Source organism: Styela clava, chromosome 3 (assembly GCF_964204865.1).
Source record: "Styela clava chromosome 3, kaStyClav1.hap1.2, whole genome shotgun sequence".
In the NCBI taxonomy this organism is placed as follows: domain Eukaryota; kingdom Metazoa; phylum Chordata; class Ascidiacea; order Stolidobranchia; family Styelidae; genus Styela; species Styela clava.
Genome location: NC_135252.1, coordinates 4599523 through 4627208, shown reverse-complemented (window position 1 = coordinate 4627208; position 27686 = coordinate 4599523). Strand labels below are relative to the sequence as shown.

The window sequence follows — 27686 nt, the reverse complement described above, 5'->3', positions numbered from 1 at the left end:
TTTCCGATTTTACTAAAACGCTCAGAATTTTAGATCCCTTTTTTCTCCAATTGCTACATTTTATAATCAAAGGAAAAGTGAGACATTAACTCCTAGGCAATTGGGATGAGAGGTCCTTTGTATGATGGATTTTGTATATCCTGTAATTTGTGTTACAATTTAATCGTCAGGACTATATTGATCCGGGTAAATTTTATTATGTCACAATATATCCGTTGGCTGTGGAGCTGTTTTCGCAATTCCGCTTAAAATTTGTGCTATGCAGATATTATATCCATATAGAAGCGAAAATGGAAATATTTCTAGAAGAACCTGTGAATGTATTTTTCATAAACCTTTTTTACAATACTTTACAGACTGGTCCTGACTGCTATTGCTATGCTTGCCCGCCCCAATTTCAAAAAAATATCGCGGTTTTGTATTCGTGGCCAGCACCGATAGATGGCGTTCATCTGAATGTTGTCGGAGTGTCTTCGTCCGTCAAAATGAAAACTCGGCCATTTTTTCTCAAACCAATCACGCTTGCTGTACCTCCGTTGATATGTCTTGCTGTCGTAAATCATTCCGCAGCGCGAGTGGAATATTCAGATGTTTGCGGGATTGTTTATATATAATGTATTTAATTCAGTTAGAATAGGTACTGTAATTGAATCTTATTCCTATACGGGTCAATATCAGCTTATTACTGCTGCATAGGTTGAAGTATAGTAGAACAGTGAAAGGTTTGGCAGGGACAGGACTGGACTGGAGTAACCCCACGAAGGGGTGGCCAATAGGACATTACCTACCTTGTATGTCTATAGAGAGCTTTATTGGACACCGCAGGTGAAATGAATTTGACGTCGAATTTTAATAATTCGATTGCGGCCGCGAAATAGGCTGAGGTAGCGAACTAAATAACGGTCTTTATTTCACTGTTTGAACGTGCTTCAGTACGAAATTTATTGTTAATCGAAACAATACCCAGAGATGTGCCCGGCGATGGCAATGTTTGCCCGTTAGTAAGATAATTATTCTGTGCTCAATGTTATACTCAAGATATAAAATAGGTAGGTTATACAAGAATAATAAAATATACTGTTTTTTCAAGGTACTTGATGTCCGAATGTACTCCTCATTGAAATTTGATTTGTAGGTTGATAAACAAGCTATGTTCTGAAACTTGGGTGTGTGGGCAGTGGAATTTTTACACCCGTAGTTTTACGGTGGGATCGACTTGTTTATGTCGTATATCCACAAAGGCACGTTTGAGTTCTTATGAGTTGAAGAAATACAATTCATAACTGGGCGTTATATTCAAATTCAGTGATTTAACCTGTAGATACACGGATTCCCACGCGTTTAGCGTCGCTGCAAGGGAGTGGGGTCAGTGTCGATATCGTCACAAGAATTTCATTAAATGAAACGTACATACGCCATTATTGCTAATTTGTGGTTGGGAGTGGCAGTCTCTTCAATTTTACAATATCAATTTTACGTCACATTACAATTTCAGTAATTCATTACAAATTAAAACTTTTTTGTACAGTAAATAAAAAAAACGAATGTGTAATTTATTAAAAATGCAACAATAAAATAGTATGTGGTGTTCTAATAAATACACAAAATGATTTCATTTTGGGTGGGCTGTAGCGAATTGGGCGTCTTATTCAAATTTATTACGTATTCCAGTTTCAGTCATCTAAACAAATTATTCTCAGTATTTTTTATGTCCGAAGTTCTTAACATCGTGTATGTTCATATTATTAATTAATTATCTCCCATTCATATGTGCAAAATTAGGAAAAATACGTGCCTTCGTTTCCCCGCTTGTAGCGAGTAGAGAAATATATATAGAGAGATATGGCCCCATTCGCAATTTAAACGGGGTTATTCGAATAAAGTTGGCGGGTATTCGCCATTTTATTATTGTCACCGGGTACAAAAAAAATTTTCGCCGATGTAGGAATGCTGTACTTGCGGTGAATATATGTTGTGTAAATTATTCTTTATTTTCAGATTATTTTTATTATAATTTCGAGAAATTCAGTTATTTATATTATTTGATCAAGTTGGTACATTCAAATTATGTACTCTGGTGCAGTACAGATTCCGGCTGCTACAGCGATACCGTTTGCATCTCATCCATACCCACGCCCTTCGTATGTGTTTCGTGCTCAGGGAGCCGAATCAGAATCTCATCTCTTCTCTCAGCGTCACAGTGATACAACTGGGACATCGACTCCTACTGAAAGTTGTGAAAATTTGAGTGATAACCGCGAAAGCCCATCTGCACAACACGGTGACTCTTTTGGTGCATCACATAAGTATGACATTTTATTTTTCATATTCATGTTTACGACTTTTCATTGAATTATATAGGATTCTGATTGGCACAGAACAGAAAACATAGATGTCGCAACAGGAGTTTAGTATATATTTCAAGCGCTTTCATATATCAATCTGAACATGACCCTGACCAATGGAAGTGCTAGCCAAATACTTTGTCTCGTCGGATTGTACCAAAGTAAGGGCACCGGTATCAATGTCAGTTGTCAAACATGTTTTGAAAGTTTTCAAAGTTGTAAATTTGATTTTAGAGTTATTTATATTTAACTTGTTATATCACGGTGTTTTATGTGCTCTACCTTATTTAATTGCATAAATTGGAAAATAATTGTAAGGATTTACTCAATCTTTGATTTTTATTTTGTTACCTTAAAACACAAATCATTTCATTTTGTAGAATTATACAAAGCGGATCGACACATCACTTTTCATCCCCAAGTCACGAGTCTAGCCAAGCCACGCCGTACTGTAGATCAGATCAGCAAAATATTCAATTTTCACCAAAATCCTTCGTGAGCCCTAAGATTTCCGACGTTGGCGGCAGTCCTGTAGTCGATTCTGGAGTCGAAGAAGATCGTGTTTCTGACGTCACAGGCACCGGGAACAATATAAACAGAAGTAGAACAAGTCTTGGGAGCAGTAACGGTATGTTTCAAAGTGCTCTGCAAAAAGTGTTATTTGTGGTTCACACGTCGTGTTTCATACAAAGGTATAAAATCATAGTGGCATATCCTCGTCAGATTGTACGAATCATCTGAACTGAAGTAAATGCAATTATTGCAATTAAAAATTTGTAACTTCAAAATTGTGTGTTCGAATTTTTCTACTGATTAGTGGGCTCGTGTAACACATAAATGGACTATTTATTGTGTTTAATCAATAAAACAGACCGAATTATCTTTTTCTGAACCAACGTTTATGACAATGCATTTCTTCTCCATTTATTTCATATATCCATTTATTGTTCCAACACCTTTTTCATGCGCTTCTGGTTTGAATTTTCTGTGTCATTCTATTATGATATTTCTGTATGTTGACATATACACCGTTTTTGTCTTTTGACAGTTTGTAAGCTGAGGCTCATCACCACAGTAGTAATCCTAATCATTATGATGTAAAAACAGTCGACCGCTATCACAAACTCTATGAATATAGAATAACATTACATATTCAATATTTACACCATTTTACTACGTTTTTATCTAATCTCAAACACTATATACTTAAGCGAGATCCCTATCATAATATATTCCATTATCTTTTGACAGGGAGCGTCGTCGGAGAGCAAATATCTTCGTGCGAGCTCGGCGGTTTGAGTAGTGAGACGCCGGCATCAAGAGCATACCAGACGCCAACTTTTTCTTCGATGGAGACGGTATCTACCACTGCAGAGTCTCGCGGAATCGTGTCCGTCGCAGATCACGCATACAATACATACGAGGCACAACGACGTTGTGAAAGCTACTACCCACCGAACTCTCAAACTGCCGGATATTCTCGTGAAACTGGTTACGGTAGTTTTTATCCTGGGTACCAACTTACCGGTGCTACATCTAGTTCTACCAGTGGCCACGCACCCCAAATCGGTGCGTATCCCATCCACATGCCGTATGCCGTTCCACCCAGTATGTCTGCCGGTATTTTGCCTCCGCCTCCAGATGCCCCAGAAACAGCTACACTTTCGCATCAACCATATCCCGGAACTTCATCAGAATCGTGGAATGGCCAACCAACTCCTGCTTATGGACCCGGACCAGTGGATTACTCCAGGCTCTCCATTGGGATGCCCATGGGCGGATCAGCCTTACAATATTATCAAGGTGAGTTATCATTAATTGCATTAGATAAATTAGCATGACAAACGATGTGAGTTGTTTATTATAGTTCAAGGTAACGAGTTCGTCTTCAGGATATAGAAACATACTTTATCCACTCAGAAGCAGGCCATCAATTTTGAAATTGTGTTTAAAAAAAACAGTATTCTTCCGACTTTTTAAAATGTATTCTTAGTTCAAACTATCAGATCGCGGTACATGCAACAAGCAAATGTGCAAAAGTATTGCGTTCATTGGCCGTTTTTAGACATTGATTTGTAAGCCGTAAAATAGGTTTCGTGAACTGGTGTTAAGCAGTCAAGAATATGTTTAGATCTAATACCATAACTTGTTTTGCATTTCATCGGTAGTTCAAAAAATCAAATTAAAATTGTTGTAGAGTGAGCAAAAAAGTTGATTGGATACTTCAAGGCTGAGACTAATTGCTACTAATTAGCTTTCAAAGCGGAGTATACCATATTGCTTTCCAACGCCGACCAAGCAATGCATGAAATATATACAACACATCTAGTGTTTGATCATATCTACTTTGTTTCATACGTTCTTGTACCAGGTGTTCATTCAACTTTTGATACAACTTCGTTTGACGTTCAATCAGTATAGCTTATTATAGCTTATTGGTAGAATATTCCAAGGTCATATGTTCAAGATAATTTTGAAATTTTGGTGTTGCCAATCAAGTAATCTGAAGATTAGATATGCCCTATGGCCTATATAATTGAATAATCATAGGAGGCGAACAGTGAAAATGAATAAATAACCAGAAAAATTGCGCTCTAATAATTTTGTATGTCGCGTTTGCAAAATTCTGCCCGTTGACATACCTAAATAGTATGGTTAAACCGGTTGGGAAATATTGCTACATGGACTTGCAATAGGGCATTACCTGAATAACGATATTCTTGATTGTCAAGGACAGTACTCAATTATGGCATTGTAATTGCCATAAAAGCCCATAATAACCGAAAGCCAAATATTCATATTGAAGCTTCCAATCGAGATGCAAAGCTATAATGTGGTCGCGCCTTTTTTTGCATGCATATAATTTTTATTTTAACCAATTCCACCTCGAAGCACCAGGTCATAGGTAGCGTTCGACGGCGCCTGATGGTTTGGATATAAATCATAATTAGAGAGTTCTGAGAGCAAATAGACTGAGTGTCTTCCGCGCCCCGAACACCTTTCTCGGCAATTTATAACTGAAAGCTAACAAATCGCGGTTTTGCTGTAAATTATTATGTCAAACAGCGCCATTTTAGCTGACTAATCCAGAACTGATTTTGCGCTACAAAAGTGGTCCCGGTATGACCTGTATACATACAATGTTTACGGACGCTCGTATCAGCCCAGAATCACGTTTGTTTGAAAGTTTGAATGATTAATGGAATATAGTGTCCTGAGAATGTTGTTTAACATGGAAGCACTTTGCTCAACTTGTTGTTATGTTGGGGAATTTTTCTTCTGAAATCATCCCATTAGACAGAAGAGAAGTGTTCGTTTTGGAGTGGGGAACATCCGTCCTACGAGCTAAAATTAGCATAAATACTATGGACTACACTGAATGACCGATTTTTACGAGTAGTTTGAGAAATTATTTATGCGATGATGTACTTTTTTCATTAATGTTATGTTTATGCAAATAATTCCAAATAGAACTATATGCAACACCATTTGTTACTTTATTTTCAAGTCAAGGTCTATTTCGTAATTTCGTAACGACGCTTAGAAATTTTTTTGTGCAAACCCAATCGCTTCCGCAAATTTCATTATTTACAGACAATTTGTTACAATCTCTCCACATCATTTAGATATTTTTTAAATTGAGTTTGCACATCAGGCATGGCCTTAACCTGCTCCATTCACAATCCATATGTAGAACTATCATTATATCCGAATGCCAGTTTATGCCACTACAACGCTGCGCTGTTTAAATTTGCTAGTTCTATTCCAAACCAAAGCCTAATCTCTTGTTTGTTTGTGGTGAGTTATGCTTATGTTTTCTCGAGTTGATAGACTATATCCGTCTGCGTAATTTATTGCCCGGTATCGATGGTTTGGCACGAGCAGCTGTGTTCGACGTTCGTCATCTGACGGGCCGATAATAACTTACTCCTGCGTGTTTCCTGGTTTGTCAAAATAATCAACCAATTTTTGATGTGTGTAGAAAAAGATCTGAATTTAAAATTGACATATTTAGCAACAACATTTTTCTCTGGTTTCGTTGATGTCTCGGGCAAATGAAACTCAGCTTGACGAGGAAAAACATTTTCGAATACCCCCGTTTTACGCTGACGTCGACAATCGAGAGTTAAAGATAAATATAAATATAACACAATAAATAGTGTATTACCAAAATGCATTTTAAAATTATGAACTTGTAAAAATAATAATTATGTCTTTGCAAACATTTGCGACCTGAATAAAATTGACTAGCGGAAGGCTTCTTGCTGGGAAATTGCAGGGATACCTCAAGAATGCGAGAACTCCTAATTTTGCATTTATTTCATTATTCCCACGACTGGCTAGGGAAAGGGAGGTCCGAATGTATAGCTATTGTACGAAATGCGATAAAAACGTCATTTGGTATTAATTAATTTCAAATAAAATATTAGTGTCGTGGTCGGTCGACAAACTATTTACGTACATTCATGAATTCAAACATATTTGTATTCCTGAATCGAAGTCAACGAAGGCAATCCCAAATAATTCGGCGAGATAACGCGCTCGATTGCAATTCTGTGGGATGGTTAAGAATTAATTACGCCCTCGAGAAGGTTTGCCGCCATTTTAATTTTGGGCCATGGTACGAGATGACAAAAGTCGTGTGAACTCGAGCGACAACAATATTGTTTCACGATTTTTTCGAATTTGATATTGTTAATCTAACAATTCAGTTTGAGATATACGCTATGTTTATGAGCATTTTTTGGATATATAAACATTAACTTCGGAATAAAAAATAAATACAGATCATGTCAAACGCTCATCGATACTTTCATATAAAATTGTCCCTGTCATTAGTTTTCGGATATTGCCGGACAAAGATTTAGACGTTGATTTTCTGAATTATACGTCGATTTTAAAAAGGCGAGATACTCTCGATTGGTCATACGTTACCTAACGTAATTTACCACAACATGAATGAAGTGGTTCGCCCGGCTTACCTACGCATAAAGTCGACAACGCTAACCCTATATCAACGTAGTCGGTCACCAAATTCACATGCAAAATTAAAAAATAAAATAAAAATTACCGCCATCTGCCCACTATCTTATTCGGTCCGATAAATGATTTTTCCTCTTTTCAATCTTACCAGTTCAAGACTGCGTTTTTGCTCACGCGGTGAATCAGTGACAATACAGAAATGTTTTAATTGCATCTTTGAACTTCCATCTGCAACAACTCCCTTCCGATATAGATCTGACAAAATACTCATTTAATTCGAGACGAAAAATAAAATACGAATATTTTGAAAATATAATATTTCAAGCAATGTTTTGACAGATTAAATGACGGTTTCATGGCACTTATGCAAAACCAATTTTTAAAAACTATGTTCTACGTTTCACTCCCGCGTATCTTTTCTTGTCGAGAATTTGGTTTTATGCATCCAAAGAATATTAAAATTTTGTTCCTAAGTTCCGCCGATTTCACATTTTTATGCTGTGACTGCGACATGACAGAATTTTATATAAATGTTTGCTCAGAAGGAAAATTCACTGGACAAAGTTCAAAAACTTTGGATTTCGGAAATTGCCGAAAAGCCCACCATAGATAAAATTGGGATCGAAATCAAAATCATACATACCAAGTGTCCTAAATTGAAATGATAGATGGTGATTCTACTGGACAAGAAGTGGCTGGACCTCCGTTTATTTCCACATTGACCTGGTTTTAAATCTTTTTCAATTAATACAATTTGAGCTAGCTGCAATGATAAGAAAGATTTGTCTTCTTCATTTTGCAAAATTGTTGGTTATTTTTGCTGTTTTTTGTTAATGATTTTCATTTCTCGCATCATCCAAACACGCATGCATTTAGCAAAAATGATTGCATACTCATTTAAATCGAAATTACCTACATGGGTTACTTTCCTTACAAAGCTCTTGGTATTGAAAAGGCATTTGCTTTGCTATACAGAAACAAGTATCGTTTAAATCTGGGGAAGCTTTACATGTGTAACTAAAAGATTAGCATATGCAAAACGACATTGCAAACAGAATAATCACATTAACGTTTAATCTGATCCATTTCCGTCTATATTTAACGCTTATCTACGAAAAAAACCTATCACCCGTTATAATGTAGGTAGTCTATTATTTTCAAAATATCACACGATAAAATGAAAACAAAATATTTGTATATGTTCAATACCTGGCGTCTATGATTTATTTTCGCTCGCTTTCGACAAATTTTCTTCCGCAGCACACTTGGTCCGGTCGCAATGAGTTAAAACTAGCAGTGATTCGGCTTGATTGTTGATAGCTTTCTTTAAATATCGTTTTCGTTATTTGATCGAATATTTTGAGGTTGTTCATGAACGCTTTTGTTTTGCGCTGTAGAAATGTAAGTAGCTCTGTATAAATATTGTTTCATTTCCGCTTGGACAACGATTATCGTCAGAAGACACCGTTTCGTCTTCCATCGGAAAATTCTTAGAAATCCCGCCCCATTGTTTGTATGACAGTGTCTTATGATAATCAGTGAATTAATCGTACAAGAAAAAGCAAACTATTTGGGGACATTAAGAAAACAAATATTGTGATTTCTATTCATATTGTATTTTCTTGATTAGATGTTTCAATTCGCCTTCAGAATGTACCAACACAATAATTTATCTATTTGTCAGGGTGAATTGAAAGTTGTCAAGCTGAGTGATTTGTGCCAAAATGCCCCTCTTTGCATATATATTTGTTGTTTTTGTTACGTTCAGTTATGACGAGATTGATAACCTTGCTTGAAACTGCAAGTCTTATTTGTTTAAAATATACGCATACATTTTTTCTTATCAAATCGTTTGAATAAAAGTGAAAATTTGCGAAGCTCAAGTTACCCTAACTTGATTTCATAGCAACAAAACAAAGCATCTTGTACATGTGACACACGTTGGACGTTAAAAATATCTAGATTTTCATACGACTTTGTCACAGTGCGGTGAAACTTCAGTAAAATACTTTTCGTAATTTTTCATGTCTGCCACTGCTTAGCGAACGACGGCAGCAACTGCCGTTTACAGATCTGCAGGCCGAGACCTTCGAACCACAGCGCACATTACTACTTGTTATAATGATGGTGTTTGTATTTTTTATTCTAATCCACCGAGAGGAGTACTTCGTCTTGCACTTCTCGTTTCCGTGTTGACGTTTTCGTGGTTTCAAAATTATATTATAAAAACTTAGGCGTGAAAATCCTGTTGCTTATCTCAATTTTGACATTTTTCAAACTTTAAATATTATATGCAAAAGCCATATCAAATGTATTTGGACATTCTTCTTATGTACAATTTGCATTATCTATGACGCTATAAACAGGATATACGAATCCAAAATTAATTAAAACTATTATTTGCTTTTTAATAGCTTTACAATGGCTAACAATAGATTTTTACAACGAATAATTTCATGGCTCTTCATTTCATGCAATCTTGGCGAACCTAAATTAGTTAGATGTAGTGATGGTTAAATGGTCCAAATCGCCATTTGAAGGGAACATTGAGCTGCTAAGCGACACCAGGTTTCAATTTTAAAATTAAATTCGATGTTCATGTGAATACTATATACTATTATGATTACGCTTAATTATAAAGAGGCGTTGTTTAATAGAATAGTCGCAATTATTCCAGAATAAAAATATTTATTAATATCTCTTAAATACCTCCATATTACATGAAGCAGGTGTATATCAAAAATTGAACTGCCAGTGTTTCAATGCGGTATATTCGACATAGTTTTGAGATTGAAATATTGACGTCCATACCATGTAAGAGAAGGTGCAGATTTGATCGGTTGCAAAACTTAAGCAACAGAGTTACAAACATAGCAAAATTGAATATTTGTTTCCGCCATTTTTTTCAATATAGGTATTTACTAAATTAAACTATTTACTTCGGTTTTAAACTTTGTCAAACTTGTGGCAATTTAATTATCATACTGCAGTTTGACAATGTCACACAGTTATGGTACTGACTGAAAAATTCCAGTAATATTTATCTTGGTATAGTTCACTCTATCCCATTTCTTCGATTAAAAGAATTTATTTGTAATCTGCCCGGAAAGGGCCATGAACGAAACGGCGTAGCGATGACAAAATATTAATCTAACGTAACAATATAAGCGTTTATTAATTGAAAACAATATAGGTATTTGTTTTAGTTTGGGCTTCCGCCTCTTCGCCTACGCAATTTAAGTGAACTCATTTCCATCCACGTGTGCAAATATTCCATAAATCACGTACTTCGAATATGGTATATTTGATGGACATTTTTATTGCAAATTGTTATTTAATTTTCACTGAGTGAATGCGCCATTAATAAAAATATAGTGCTAGCAAGTGGTAAAACAAACTTCTTTTTAACAATTAAGAGTTTACGCCAATTTGAGCGAAGTTTGAAAAAAGGCGGTTATGACGCTTTCGAGAAAACAAACATTTTGAGGTTTAGGGCCATCAAATTCAAATAATCTTTTCAATTTTGACTTGTGTATTGGAGTTCGAACTGACTTTATTTCGACCCATAAATGCTTGCTATGGATCTGCGGCGATCACATAAGAACAAAACGCATCGTTTACACGAGGTATATATAAAACGTTCATATTATCTAAATGTATAACGTTCAAAATAAATAAACTTATTTGAATTTTTATAAAGATTTAAATTTGTCTCTGGAATAAGCGTGGTTCTGAATATTTTCCCTTGGTCCCCCTGTGTGATATGCCAAACATGAGTATCTCGAAGAGTCTAATATGGAGTTGTCTGGTTCAGAGTGTAAGAAATGAAGTCTCGTTCGGTGAGCTTATGGTGGAAAAAAAAATAATGGTTCGGTTCCTTTCTGGTGGATAAGGCGGATATTGTTCATTTTACTCAGCAATAGTCTGGTATAAGAAGAATACTGTAGATATATTTATTAAACCAATCGCAGTTTGAACCAGTGCAGTTCCCTTTCAACCCATGCATGTATGCAATATACGACCCAAATTTTTATCATTTGTGAGTTTGCAACGTTAGCAACGAAATTACTTTGAACACGCAGTCTACGGTTTTACGCGGAAAATTGAATACACACGCCATCGTACGCTTACCTAGAAACTTGAGGTAGGCGACCAATAATTTTTTGCACACGGGAATGAACCAATGTTATGGTTTTCTCGTGGTCCCGCCAACTCGAATTAAATTAGCTCCCATGCAATGGTTTTTGTATATACTGTTAAAAATATGATAAGGCTTCATTTTTTATTTGATGTGTACATGGTTTATTTGATTTTTGAAATGACCAAGAAATTGTCAAAATGAAGTGTAGTTGTCCATGGCAACAGCCAAAAGCAATTAGGAAATTTTGTTAAAAATAAAAATGCCTGAAATTTTATATACGTATAAATTTACGTAATTTTGCAGCATAGCCAAGCAGGTGTCGGAATAGTCTTCCGTCCTCCTTCCTATATTTTGTAATATGAATTTAGTGGTTACGCCGCTTAGTGTGAGAAATTACATAAAAATGTATGAAAGCACGGGTGTTGAAATGGGTGGCGGTCGACCTAACTCTGAGTAGCAGCCACGTCAGAAAAATCAATGATGTTGCGTTCTAGTAAAAACCGTTTGACACTTCGTTTAGATGTTTTGTTTAAACACTTCGTTTCGCGCCCCACAAAGGGGGAAGTAGACAATTTATTTTAAAATAAAAATATTTGTTAGATTTGATCTTGCCCGCCTTCATTTGAATATTCACATCTTAAAACTTTCATTTAATTATTTATTTCCATCCACGTATTTTCAACGTGTTTTTCGAATAAAACATACTTTCACCTTACTATCTGCTATTTGTAGCTTGTTGCTAGCTATAGTTATTTTTGAGGTGTACGCGAGACTTCACAAACTCTAAAAGGGAGCGCGGCTTAAAAAGTTGGAGAACCACTGGTTTAGATGAAAGTATCAATCTAGAGTGCAGTGATCGTAAATTAACCAAGATATTTATGGAATATTCGATTAACCAATTTCTTGACGGTGTATATTTATATATGGTATTGTGTCGGTGTAGGAGACTTAATTCAATTTATATATGTATTCGAAAATGTAACTACATTTTACCATAGTGCAGAATTCATATTTTGTAACATCAATATCCCGTTTCGTTGTTTTATATCCAAACTGTAAATTCAGCGCCACACTCGTCAGTAGCAGTACAGATATTCCGGAGATTCCTATGTGCTGGACATGCGAATAATTCACCAGTCATCTCTTTGTACTCAATATAGAACAAGTGTCACATCTGTTGCCATTTTCTTACGGCTACTCAAAAGCTATTTTACTTTTCAGAAAATCGTCAATGTGTCAATTGTGGGTCTGCTGTAACTCAAATGTGGCGTCGTGATGTTACCGGACATTACTTGTGCAGTGGTTGTGATTTTCTCAGAGGCGAAGGACGATCAACGCCATTAAAACAGAAGGGAAAGGTAAGCTGAGAATATCAAAGAATGTCATCTTACTGATGTATATATAATGTAAATCCAAATTCTCTCTTTAATGAAAACAGCGTTATTCACGTCATCCAAGTTAATGCGGATTTTAATTATTGCATTCTTTATTTTAGAATTCTTGTCGTCGTCAAGTATGCACCAACTGCCGAACAACGGTTACAACATTATGGCGCAGAAGTCCAGATGGAAGTCCGGTATGCAATGCGTGTGGGTTATATCAGAAACTACACGGGGTATGTACACTGCTGTAAAATACTTTGTTATTGCGGAAAATCTTTGAATTTCAAACTAATGATCATCAACTTTCGTCTACACGTGACTGTATTCGTTCACGCTACAAAAATCCAATTTATTTTTACATAATAATCAGATGTCTCCCATTTTACCAATATAAATGACGAACAACTACGAGAATATTTTCATCACCTTAACTTGCAAAACATTCTACGTTCTACGGCCTGCTCGTGACCCTCTTTAATTATATATCAAATAACTTTTGAACTGACGAATTCTAAACAACAAAGAATAAAAAATCAGTGTAACAAATGATAACTTTTTCAAAGTAGAACTTATTTGACAAACGAAATTTTTATTAATTTAAATATTTTGCGCCTTGCTTTAGGTGGCAAGACCTCCTACAATGAAGAAGGATAGTATTCAGACAAGAAAAAGAAAACCTAAAGGTCAAGGAAAGGGCAAAAAGCAAACCAAACGAATAGAAAGTGATTCTTCAACTCAAGATGGATACATTCTTGCGTCTAGCAAAGAGTCGTCTTCGAGTTCGTCGCCAAACGCAACAAGCGGTTTGCACAACAGGAGCGTGAACACCGCGGTCACAAATGCTCATTACTACGGTGGAGTGAACGGGACTCAAAACTCCAGTCTCCATTATCAACACAATAGCAGTCATCATAGTATTGTTAGCAATGATGGACTCGCAAATAGCTCCGTGTTGGCGTCATCGGGTCTCGACCACACAATATGCAGACGCTCCAGTGCGTCTCCGTCGGCAGAGGAAGATCAAACTCCGTCGAGCATTGGGACCCCAAACGGACCAATCAGCAATGGGTCTAGCAATTCATCCGGTTTGAGATGCTCTCCCGATTCTGACCGTTACAGTCCAACGAATTCGGCGGCAATGTATTCTGCCCACGAAACCTCGAGTGCGGGATATGTTTCCGGATACGCAGGAGGTGCAGCCGCTCTCAACTACAGTTCGTCCTCCGGGAGATCGAGCGAGTCTACCTACCGTTGCTATTCAACTGATGGCCAAACTGCAGAAGGTTCGGTAGAAGGGGAAAACGCTGCAAATACAGGATCTGGTGCAAATTTTCATTCAGCAGCTACCTTCATTGATCAACCTATTCTTGATGCGCAAAACTACCGTGGACTTATTGCTGCAGGATATCCAGATAGTTCAACCGGGTATGCTGGCTCAGTGGGCCCGACACGTCTACATCGTCACTTGCAACATTGTAATCTACCGTACTCACGCCCGATTTACCCAAAAAATGAATCTGGATTGGCTTGATTCTGCAGAAAATTCACATATGGCCTCCATTTTGTGTCACCAGGCAAATGCAAAGATCGAAGGCGCAAAGATTTCATTTCGGAGTTGACAAGAGGGAAGTTGGCCAATATGTTTTGACATTGAGGTTCACGTTTTTTTATTCTTCGTTACTGAGTTGGTTTCCTAAAGTCTGGTGAAATGCCAGACATATTCTGTCATAGTGCTGATAATGCGCGGGCAAAAGGTGTGAAATGCATCAAGAGTGGCATCGGAACAAGCTGCATTTGCAACTAACGCTCGTTTGCGGCCAATCTACTCGTTGACCAAAAACAATCATCATGGGGTTACAATAATCCTTCATCGCAACATTTGCAGGCTCTTCGGTAAAAAAATGTTCCAGTTTTTTAACTTTTACGATATATCTATTTTTATGCATTTCTCTGCTGATTTTAACGCTTTGTGTTTTTTATGTGTTTGTTTGTGATGCGATGGATATACACTTCATTTTGTATGCAGGTCCCTTAAAAATATTATAGTCATTAAATCATTTCTTCATAATAAAAGATTGTTGAATAACGTTATAGTAATAAATGTTTTTTTTTTAAATTTCGATTCCTTCCATTTAGTCCGGCATTCTGAATATTTTAACCTATTTGAAAATTAAAATCAAGTTAAACGAAATTGGCCCAAATCTGATATTTTAATATAGCATTCATTATATCATTTTCGCAGCACATTGTTATGTTTTATCCGATAGCGTGATATTATTTAATTTCCAACAATCGTGAACCCCTTAGCAGTGTGGAGTATCGTGAGTTTTTTTCATGCAATTACATGCTAGTTCATTTTAGAATCCCATTTTCTGTCTACGCCATTTTAGGTAAAAGTGTTGTCCTTTTTTATATTTTCCGTGTTTTGCTTCGGAACTTGTACTTGTCTGTAAATATTATTTAAATAAATTTGTGATTAAAGGTGATTAGTCTCCATATTGTCTTCAAGAAATCTGTAGGATAGGTTGGTGTGTTAGTATATTATTTCCCCAATTAATATTACCGCGAACCTTTATTTACGTGATTCTTGTTTAAACGTTGTATTTGTCATGAATGGGTCGAAATGATGACACGAGTGTGATTATTAAAACATCGCCGTTCTGTCGAAAATCTTGTTTTTTTCATTATACGTAGTTATCACTGGTCGGACCAAAACGTAATTTCCCATATAGCCTTGTTGTAACGAATCAGGATAAGCAGTGCGCATAATTATCACCACAGAGAAAGAATCCCGATTCTTCAACTGCATTTTTATCAATTGGTAAACACAAGCGTCACATTTGATCTCGACATTTAATCGATGTGTAATGCGTCATAGTCGCGGGCTGTTGCCCAAAAGTCCGAAAATTGAAAAAGCTGTTTCAAATAAATGAGGATAATCTATATTATTATTTACAGATTTTAAACTCTTATAACTTTTTATCAAAAATACTTTGTGAATATTGACACAAACGCTATACCCGCATAAAGATCACCTATTTCTTTGAAATATTTTTAAATGTGATTTTATTCGAATTTTTAACACTGGCCCCCTTGACCTGATACCCTCGAATTAAAATATCGGCCGCCTGCATCCCCACGTGTTGCAATATATAGAAACGCGGGAAGCACTTGCGTTTGGGCACGTATACCTGACTCGCACTTTCAAATGATGCGACGGGGAATCGATCAACAACAGTGTTTGTATAGTTAGCTGATTTTAGCTCATTCCTGACTGACATGGAATAAACTGTGCGGCGACGTGTGTTTGCCAACAACGTATCGCAGTGGCAGATTTGGCGGTTTGTAAACAATACCTATAAAATCGATTGGAATGAAAAAGCATGCGGGTCACGGTCTGCAGAAATCACACAAAAAAGGAGCGTGTTTTCTGCAACTTGACTCCAAAACTAATACCCCAAACAACCCATCGACTGATAAACGATATTATTGTATGAATGATTTAATACAATTAAAATTAATACTTTTTCGGTGACCGGACTATTTTGCGACCCGCTGTCCGCCGGCGTAACATAGGCTTTATACAAGGGCTATACATACTTTATAGTCAAGAACAAAATTGCAATGTCAATCTCACAGCATTATACGGAAGTAGAAAGGTAATAATAAGTAAAAGTTTGCTAATGAATCTTTTAATACCATATTGTACGAGAGCTATATTTCATATCTTAATTCTATCATACACTAGTCAGACAATATATGAATATTTATTTACGCATGTTTAGGTGAAATAATGCACCGGTACAGAACTACTTTGTTACTCCGATATTTGGGCAGTACGACCTATGTGACCGCATATCGGCCCAGTGGTTCACTCATTGTGACAATGAGAAACAGCTATGCACCTAGGCCCACCCGTGCGTTTGTTTCACTTAATTTTCCACACCTTGGCCTATGTCAGGTGATTAATTAGGATCAGTTACAGATTAATCAATTGCTGGTGGTATTTGAAAAACATTCTCTCCATTTCGTAACATGCTGTAAATCTGACAATTTTCCATGTACACAAATGAATCAGGTTTCGTTTTTCTGATTGATTTTTAACCAATTGAGTCATTCATCTGCCTACAAAACTCCTGGAGAATTGCTACCAAACAGGGCAGTTCGGGGTCACGTGAATAAAAATAGTTAATCATCATATATATACATAATATATTAGGATGTTATCATTGAGTTGGAAGGCCTAATGTGAAAAATCAAGCACTAATCCCAATACCCTTTTGAATTCGATATAGGAAATTTTGGATCTTTTGTACAAAGCACCCGCCAGAAAACACCCACACTAGCGCTCAAAATAAGAAAATTAGTAATTATCCAGTTAGGGTTCGAGTTAGGGTTAGTAATGCAGATTGCGCTGGAAATTCAAATTTTCAAATTATTCCTAACCGCAAGCTGGTTAATAATTTATTTGTAGTTAAAAAAACTTGACGGGGGTGTTTTTCTCAAATCTCACATTTTTGAATTAGTGACGGGGGCTTTGTACGAAATATCCGAAAATTTTATATTAAAAGACATCACGTAAATAAATATAAATCGAAATATAGACGATGGAATCGAGTCACGAAATTCAATACCAATTAAATACTTGAAATAATAATTTCGATAATATTGTAATAAAAGATCAGTCTAAAAACTTAAATAAACAAAATCCGATACGGCAAATTCTAATAAAGAAGTTGGTCGCAATTGCTCATTTATGCAATATTCCAAGAAATCATATTTATTAAAAAAAATTCACGACTTATTAACGCGTAGGTGTGTGGTTTGTTTTGATACTGTATGTTATAGGTTTTGTCAAGTTATCAAATCGTGCCCAGTAGATCGTATTTTCATGTATTATGCTAAATTGGCATTAAACTTTAACGTTCCTCTTTCACAGTGCAGATTTCTTTAAACTCCAGTATTGTTAACTCCGTTCATTGTTAATTTCAATCTATCTTCCTAAAGCATTATTACTGTATAAACCAATATAATTTACTTTGTATTTCTCACTGTTTGCTTGAAATGTGTCGTCATCGAAGTGTCGCAATTATTTGGCAACCCATTCCAGACGCGAAATGAATTTAATTTATGTTTTTATTTAATTTTTTGACAAATTATTGAAGTGTGTATTTATGGGAATAACAAATGACATATTCCCTGACATCATTACTAAAACATGTGACATGTTCTCATGGTTTCTGTTTGTGTAAATAGTTTACCCACGGGGTGATATGGCGCGTCACTTCCGATTTGTTGTCTTACATTGGATAATTTTTAATTTCGTTAATATATATTTGCTTGCTTAATGAATCTGATATATTAATAGCTCTAAATAGAACTCGTCTTATAGGAATGAGGCACCGACTGGTGACCTTATGATACTACTCTCTCGATATTTACCCTGATTAAAATAAGTAAAAGTTACTAAGATTTGACTTATATTTATTATAAAATATAACACAAATCGTAGACTACTGCTTAATCACACATGTTATAGTTTTACGCCACCTTCTACTGGTGTCATTGAACCATTCTAGTTTGGAAAATGCCATTTACATCGAAATGGTATTTAATCTATTATGGCGATTTGATGTTTTCACAAATCAACTCTTGTTTACCCGTTCAACGCTCCCAATGTTTACCACTGAAAAAATGTTATCGTGCTTGGTTTAGTTTGAACTATTCACACCGCGAGTTATGTCTCGTGAACTGCCTTGTTTAGTTTCGTTAATTACAATTATTTAAGATTGAGATTTTTTTGTTTGGTTCTTTACGCTAACCAAGTGTTAGCACCATTTGCTTGCGCAAAAAAAATTGCTCAAAAGTTAGCATGTTTTTAGTGATTAAAAAAATTTACCCAAATCCAGCAGCTGATGTCTTATCAGAAATAGGAAGGAAAACAGAAATATAGTATTTTAATATAGTAAGTAGTTTTTACAAAAGTACAGAGCTCAATCTTTCCAGAACGTCGATTTTGCATCATGATTTTCAAGTCCATGGAAAGTATACATTTGTTGAATTTTCAACAGAAACAAAGTCAACATACTTTCATTGAATTAAGGTATAATTTGAGATTTTCAGTTTCCTATAGACTCATCTTCACCTAATCATTTGAAAACAAATTGAGTAAAATAATATGGTATTTTTAAGCGAGTGAAGCAAGTGTAAAAACGGTAATACTCAGAATACACGCGAGAGGACTTGGTAACCGCCATTTTATTTTTATTCCGGACGATTAGGCACATGCGCGTATAACGTCGCTAATGTCGAAGGGCTAACGACGACAAACGACCAGTTTTCCGTTAATGCTACGGTCAATCAATCTGAAGAACATTCCGTCATTACGCCGCAATTTTACTCCCAAACTAACTACCAGTCATTGACGAAGTTTTGTTTTTCTTGTGCTTCAGACTGACCCACATATGACCCTTCCTCAGTATCGTTCGTTTTGTTTGCGTTATTGCGGCGAAAATTTTTGCTTCGTCTTGCCATCTCTAATTCATGCTTCAGTGCAATAATTCAGCTGTGGTCCGGGCTCAGATGTGTGTGAATCTGAGCCTATTTTGATAAGTTTATGTTTTTTTTACATTTTACCCTCTTTCGTTACATCACTAAAACAAACAGATTATCGCGGTTTTAACTCTAAGTAAGTAGAAAACATTGATAAAATGTTTTTCTAAACCTGTGAAAACTTAACAAAACACGATAAACCTCCTTGGACGTGAAGGCACTTGATCAACACGCTCTGATGTCTTTTTAAAAGATTATGTCAGGTCTTAGAGACCTTTTCAAATTGGTGTAGTATAGTCATATGTATCAATAGAAAGTAAAAAAGGGGAGGGGATTCCATAAAGTATATAATTAATGTGCTAAAATTGTCAGGAGCTAATTTCCAGCAGTTTTATAACATAACTTGACTTATTATATAAGGAACGGTTGCCACTCTGCATCGAATCAATTTCATGTAACGTAGATGTAAGCTATTCACCAAGAAATAGCAAATTGGTTCAAACGCAGGCATAATTCAAATAAATTCTAGATTTCCTCACTTAAAATTATGATTCCAAATGTTCTAAACTAATATATATATTTTGTAGCCAAATTTGTTACAAAAATGAGTAAGGTTTTTAAAAAGAACATTAATTCCCGTTATTCGATTTCTTCAAATAGATTTCTTCCGAATACATCAGATCCCCATACTTAGGAGCTATTTTAAACCTTTTAAATTTTTTATATGTTTTATTATCTGTTATCTCTCTTAATTAAAACGAAATGTCACACTTCGCATCGCCCAAATGCCCACCCTAGTTAATTCTGGTAGGCCATTAGTTTACAAATGTTTTGGTGGCAGCACCAGACACCCAGATTAATTACTTTAACCCCATGTCCATAAAAAAAAACTCCCATCCGTCTGTGCCAGGTTGCGCCGGCTATGCTGTAACCTTAATTTCACCCTTTAGCTACTTATTTACCGCAAAGTGTTTTTTCTGCTAATCCGTATCGAATAACGTGACACGCGACGCCTTTGCAAAAGCGTCGTTTTATTACTAAATACCCCCACGACAGCATTTAGTGGTGTTGATCCGTAAATCCCAAACATTTCAACCCTGATGTGATACGGAGCTACATATTTTTCCAACTATATATAAATAAAACAGAAGGTTATGTCTTACAAAAAGTCACACAAAAGTTTAATCCTTTATCTTGACTAGAAATCTAATCTAATCCGTGAAGAATTTCACTTTTATTAGCATAGCTAATAATTTATTTTGGAGCGAAATATTCAGAAATCGTGCGCCCCTAATTTAGTAAGAAGAGTGTTTTTCTACAACAAAATATCAACATATTCCAAACTTTAGGGATTGATTCTTTTCTGAATCACGCTTCAGGGCGACTTCCTAGAAGATTCGGAGAAATTTCTCAGATGAATGTTGATAACTAGACAAAGTGTTTCGATAATACAAATACAGTACATACGCCACTCGTCACCATTTAACAACGTCTTGCATGTTTCCGCATTATATGTTGCTGTTTTTTTTTATAAAACGCTATTAATTCAGCATATATATCAACGCTTTGTTACGTCCGAAAATTAACGAACAGCAAGCAGCATCTTTAAGAAAATGTGTAAATAAATTATACAGAAGAAGAACAGAAATGTTCAATTTGAAGTTTCAAAAATACTCCCGTAAAGTTTATGAACTATGGGTCCATGTTTTTCATAACAAATAGCGTACCCAAAACCGAGTGTGATCGATACTTTTAACGAATTATTTTGGATCGACGACCTGGGCGTCCTTTGCGAGATTGATCGGGTACTTTTGACGCCGGCACGACGGCGCCCAAATGACAATATTCTGTACATGTTCTTCGTCACTACAACGTTCTGAAAGTGTCACAACCTTTTAGTTGGTTTTCATCTCAATATAATGGACGAGCTTAGGACTCCCGTACCTTGAAAGGATAAGAGTGTCATTCATGTACAATGCAACATATATATTTCAACCCTGTTTGTGACCGTGGAAATTCAATAGTGAGGATGACACGATTGATCACAATAGTTTTGCAAAAAATTCACGCATGTAGTCATCATTTAGTTTCCATTATTCAGCCTAATAACGTATATTATATTTTTGTTCCATGTCATGAACACACACACTACCTATACGCCTATCAGTCCCAAGTCCGAAAGTTTTATTTTGGAGGTCATAGTTCAAATTATGACGTAATCTCTCTTCCGCAATAAGTAAAGATTTGATCGAATGTAATATTTCTTATTTCAATTGTTAAATATGATTGAAAAACATAAAACAAAATCTTGCATGCAATAAAAATTATATTGTTAATAACACATGCACGACAAGCATTGTCTTAAATATTGGATCGCATATTATTTATCTTGACACAATATGAAAATTTATTCCTCTCATACAAATGAAATGTCATTCGGAATTTTTATATGAAATTCGATTCTCATTTGGTGGAATTACGTGCACAATTATCGATAAAAACCTCAAGAGTTTGTATAACTTAAATGTGTTTGTTCTGTGTAATGCATAGGCATCATAACATGGTGTCTAATAACTCTAAAAATATTTTAACAACATAACACCCGTTTGTTAAACATGGGCGCTGTTGATGGACGAACATAAACAAGGGTGTTCGGGCTGGAACGTCGGAAAATTAAAAGAAATTTACTCGTCGACAACCAGCTGACCGTGGGAAATTATCTTGAATAACATTCAAACATAAGGTAAGGCAAACGCATATTTGTTCCAATCATTTCACATTTCGACCATTGGATTTGTTTGGGCAGAATAGTTTTCATTTGGGGGAAGAATGTTTGTTTCTTTATTATTTTAGTATATATAATAACTGCGATAAATATTGTTAAACAATTGGGAAGCTTTTGATACAATTAAATTGCAATTGATTTTTAAAATTCTTTCTTTTGAATATTTTAAACCATTTCGAATGTCGCTGCAATGCTTTGCGCAAAGATTTTATTAGGGGTTTGAGCTTCTTGAATTGTTTACTAAATACAAGTTATTACTAATGAATTCAAGTGATGAACGTGTGTACACGGTGCATTTGCCTTTTCTGCAATTACAAATTTTTTCATGACGTCTTAATATTATTATCTTTTGTGATAGTATTTAACATTCCAATGCGACGTCAAAATCAATTCCCGAAAAATTGATAGAACTCTTCAAGACACAAAATACGACATCATGATGAAATGTAAAAAATATCTAATTATCAAATGCCCCCTCCCAAACCACCAAATTTAACCCAATTTCCTTGAACATAAGTCTCATCGTTAATGCATACATTTTGATCAGTTATAGGCATACATTTAGAAGTGTGGTACGTTGCGAACAAGCAAAGAAAGATTGCTAACGATTCCATAAATTAGATTGTAAGTATTCATGTTACTTTGGAAAATTTCTATGTTGGATTTGATTAACACCTTTTTGACCGACTTTCCCCCATTTAGAATTAGTTCTTTCAGGAATCCAAAATGTTGTTGGCGAATCATTGATTGCACATATCTGTAATTTTCAGCAGTATCTACCGCATGCGATAGTACCGATTTATTCAAAAGTTACAAGGTTCAACAGCGCCATCAAACGGTGGTATTAACCAGGCGTGTGTACCAGGTTAGGGTTCGGCAAGTGAATATCCCCATTGCCCATAGGCTTCCGTCCCTTTACACAACTTGATGTAAAGTAGGCGAAACAAAACCGTCGAGATATTTTGCATATGTACAAAATCGCATGAACATCCACAAACAGGATCAGAAAGTGGATACCGATTATTACATTTTTTTTTATCGACGATTAAGGTATTCGTTTAAAGTCATTAGTTATATTTGAATATATATATTTAGATAAAGTCAGGCATATCGGTAAAGGTAAGCTGATCGGCATGACCTTTTCAATTTGAAAATATCAAACAGGCTGCGTAGATTATTATTACTGTTCGATTAGACGTTTTTTGAATTTATTCAATGTATTTCACGGAAAAAGAATGGGATTCATATTGGAGCTACGACCAAGGACTGTTATCTACTTATCTGTAACTCAAGATCTAGGAAGGTGATATCTTAGGAGAAGCTCATGATAATCATACGAAGAAACAAAGTTCCATGGATTGAAATACCAGACAAGTTTTTCACGGTATAGAGAAGCAGAGATATTAGCATACTTAGATTACATTAGATTTGGGGTCGATAACTGGTGTCAGAAATAAGTTATTTTTATGACTGACCATCATTGGCAAATGCCCAGGTTTACAAATTTTCATATAAAAATTTTTTAAATTAGAACCACAAGAAGCAACGCCCGAAACTAGTTTTCGAGTTTTTATGTTTGTTGTTTAGATCTTAGCTTTGTTTGTTTACCAAGAAAAACAGCAGCTAATCACTTAAATTTTGTTATTGGGATTCACATTTCGGCACAGTCCATAACCTCTAATTGGTTTTGTATTCTTCACCGATTTTGCTCATCAAAATTTATTTAAAATTCCACAAGTAGGCTTCGCATGTGAATTTTACTTTCTCGTGTTCATGTATGCTGTTTATTAATTTATTCGAGGGGGGTTGGTAACGTGATGTACATATACAGCCAAAAATATACATATAGCGCCAACTAAATATAGGGTTCATATAGTTCATATAACTAAATATCCATATACAGCCAATGTCATGTCAATATAGAGCATTTTGATAATGTACATACACAGCCAATGCCATATGTACAGCCAAGTAGATCACTCAATAGACACATAATAACAGCAAGTGAAAGTGATGCACATACAAAAGTCAATATCATATGCATATACAGCCAAATTAAAATACATATACGGCCAATCGAGTAATGTTCATACACAGCCGATGAATGTAGTATGCTCGTATGGACTACGCAATATACTTATACAGTCACTCAAGTAATGTGCATAATCAGCCAATGTCATATGTACGTATATTCAACCAGGGGGCATTTAAGCGATGTCATACAATGATACAACAAATTTAAGATATATATGAATCCATTCATGTAATCGTAATGTATACATAAAATGAATATCAAATGTAGTATGGGCTACTTATAATCACCTCGATATACATATACGGCTATTTAAGTGATGTACGAACACCGCCCATTTATTTCACACCATGCACTTACTGTATATTATATATCGATGAGGTTGCATCTTCAAGTCGCGGCTTGGAAGTCATATTGTTATAATAGGCGTGTTAAAAATGGCTCTCAAAAACTCCAAAACGGTTTTGATGGAAGCTTCTTACAATAAGTGTAAAGTACATGTTTTAAATAATTGTGATATCAGCATCATTTAGTGACAAGTCCATACATGTTATTTGTGAGTAACGACGCGTACAATGTCAGTCGCATACATAACATAGGTTGCAATCAATGATGCCATAATATAAGCGCCACAACAGCTGATTGTGATAACATGAGGAATGTGTTTCTGTCGAAGACGACATTGAAATTTTTCAGTGAACTATTCTTTGGCCATTGGCAGTAAACTGTCGACAAACCAACGAGGTTGACGTTTGGTGCAAACTATGTCATTGGTCACCTCTCATATTGATTAATAAAGAAACGAGAATATCGGTTGGAAACCGAAGACTTATCGATCGATAGTTAGGGGATCCCCCAAAACAGAAACTGCAGTTTCGATTCACCCGCTCTTGTAACTTGCGCACTGCGCATCGCACACACACACACGGCGGGTTTCAAAATTCTCTCGCTTTACAAAAATCTAGATCACTATATCAATAATTGATTGATAACTCGCTAATTATACGACATAATTCGCCCAAAATCAATAGGCTTCTGGTCCGAGATAAGATGAATGCACATGCAAAATCTGGAGCAGATTCAATCTCGCTTTCGTGAGATATCGCGTGCATCTAACAGACACACACACAGACAGACAGACATACATACAGACAAATACCTATCAATATATTTACCGATCTTAAAATCGATAAGTAATAATCGCCAAATTTGTCTGTATGTCTGTATGTATGTCTGTGTGTGTGTCTGTTAGATGCACGCGATATCTCACGAAAGCGAGATTGAATCTGCTCCAGATTTTGCATGTGCATTCATCTTATCTCGGACCAGAAGCCTATTGATTCTGGGCGAAATATGTCGTATAATTAGCGAGTTATCAATCAATTATTGATATAGTGATCTAGATTTTTGTAAAGCGAGAGAATTTTGAGACCCGCCGAGTGTGTGTGTGCGATGCGCAGTGCGCAAGTTACAGAGCTGATGAATCGAAACTGCAGTTTCTGTTTTGGGGGATCCCCGAACTATCGATCGATCAGTCTTCGGTTTCCAACCGATATTCTCGTTTTTTATATTATGAGCTTATGAGGCAATGTTCGTTGACGAATTTGGGTAGTGTGCTTTCGCTTACCGAAACGCCAACACGGCTATTGATAGAAATATGGAAACGACTTGCGACTAGCGTAAAGTAGATGTAATAAAATATCATGATATGTGCATCATTCAGAGAAAAGTCTGTATATACATGTTGCTTGCACATAATAAGACTTGCAACCAAAATATGGAAATTTATTTGTCTTTAAACAATGGTTCTCAAATTTCTGTGTTAAGACGCCTTTGCAAAAACTCTCTAAGCATGCCGCACAGCGGCGAAAAAATATTTGAAAAAAAAATGATAGAGACACTGACAACCAAGTTAGGTAAGCTTTATGGAACGTTAGGGCTCAGAGAAACTTTCATTTCACCAAATTGTATTTGAGATTCCTGTGGGGCCAGATATTTCATTCAAATGCTAATGTCGTATTAAATTCATAAAGTACACTTTTATATGATGCAAGAGAATAGGTCATTCTATCACGCTTGTCCATCGCTCTTTTATTAACAAGTTCAATGGTCAGCTAAGGCCTAATACGCAATCTTGATGTCAATATATTTTAGCATTGCTTCCCCATATTCATGATATACTGGTTAATCTCATTCAGTCCAAGTTATTTCTCATCCAAATTAGTAATTGGCAAATTAATATCTGGCTTGAACTCACTCTAACGATTGTATACATATGAATTTCTACATAATAACTGTCAACGCTTTATTTTTTACGTCCAAAACTGACGGTTTGAACTGAAATTTCGCCATATCTGTTTTTCCTTCTATCCAATTAAAGACTCAAGCTGCACATTAACACAAGTGTATTTCTGTAACATTTCGTCCGACCAAAGTCAGACTTCCTCAGACAAGCAGTTTACAACAATGGTAAGAAATGAACAATCAGTTTATTTATCAGTGAAAAAGTGAAACATTAAATTTGTTTCAGATCATAAGAATCCTAAATATTCAAGAGTAATTCTATAATGACTTTTTAGATACGCATGTCTCCAAAATAGTTGCCAATGTGGAAAATATATTTGAAAGAAATCTAAAATATTTCATTTAAATATTAATTTCAAAATTAATAAATCTCCAAATTTGAAGTCCCACAGTTCGTTAGATGGTGATGCTGACTCGTTGCTATTTTTTAACGGCATATTTCGTTGAATTTAATAGAATGCCCCACTGTGTCGCAGGGTGTGTTCGAACTTCGAATTCACCCCACCGACGCAATGTGACTGAAGAGAGATTTTCAGCCAAAACATTTCTCATGTTATCAACGATCAGCTGTTGTGGTGTATTATGTCATCATAGATTGGCGCTTATCGGATATTTATCAAAAACAACGCGCACCGGCAGTTTTATGTTTTATATTTCCCACCAAGCGTTAATTTGATTATTTTGTGGACAGTTTTATTGACAATAGCCAAAGAATAGTTCACTGAAAAGAGTTTTTCAGTCAGCACATTTCCCATGTTATCCAAGATGAGCTGTTGTTCGATTAATTTGTGGACAGTTATTGCCAGTAGCCGAAAAATAGTTCACTGAAGAGGGATTTTCAGTTTCACATTACTTGTGTAATAAACGACCAGCTGTGGGGTCATGATATTATAGATTGTTACCTATTGTATAGTTATCATAAACTACAAATACTGGTAGTTTTATGTCATTTTGTGCGCATGTAAGTAAAACCTTACCCCCGTATGCTAATATCTTATCGATCACTACCCGCTTTGGAGTTTTTCACGCTTTTTAATCGCTAATTATATGAGCGATCCGTAATATTAATATAATTCGTAGATGCAACCGCATATACATGAATTGTATTCTTACGGAATGATCTGGCAGCATTTGTACATCACCTTAATGGCTGTATTTGTAT

At 35.7% G+C, this 27686-nt stretch overlaps 1 protein-coding gene across 1 annotated transcript; it reads left to right on the top strand.

Annotated features, from left to right (window-relative positions):
* The first annotated feature begins 1991 nt into the window (after positions 1 to 1991).
* LOC120342276 (uncharacterized) lies at positions 1992 to 15337 on the top strand. Its single transcript, XM_039411044.2, has 6 exons — positions 1992 to 2306; positions 2726 to 2973; positions 3597 to 4148; positions 12691 to 12827; positions 12965 to 13084; positions 13474 to 15337. Exons 1-6 carry the CDS (start codon positions 2068 to 2070, stop codon positions 14380 to 14382), a joined length of 2205 nt encoding a protein of 734 aa, XP_039266978.2. The 5' UTR covers positions 1992 to 2067; the 3' UTR covers positions 14383 to 15337.
* Positions 15338 to 27686: the final 12349 nt, after the last annotated feature.

Excerpts from the sequence above, each read along its gene's own strand:
- LOC120342276 (XM_039411044.2), top strand. The coding sequence starts at position 2,068 with ATGTACTCTGGTGCAGTACAGATTCCGGCTGCTACAGCGATACCGTTT. Across the intron at positions 2,307-2,725 it reads TCTTTTGGTGCATCACATAA|AATTATACAAAGCGGATCGA; the intron begins GTATGACATTTT and ends TTCATTTTGTAG. Across the intron at positions 13,085-13,473 it reads TATATCAGAAACTACACGGG|GTGGCAAGACCTCCTACAAT; the intron begins GTATGTACACTG and ends GCCTTGCTTTAG.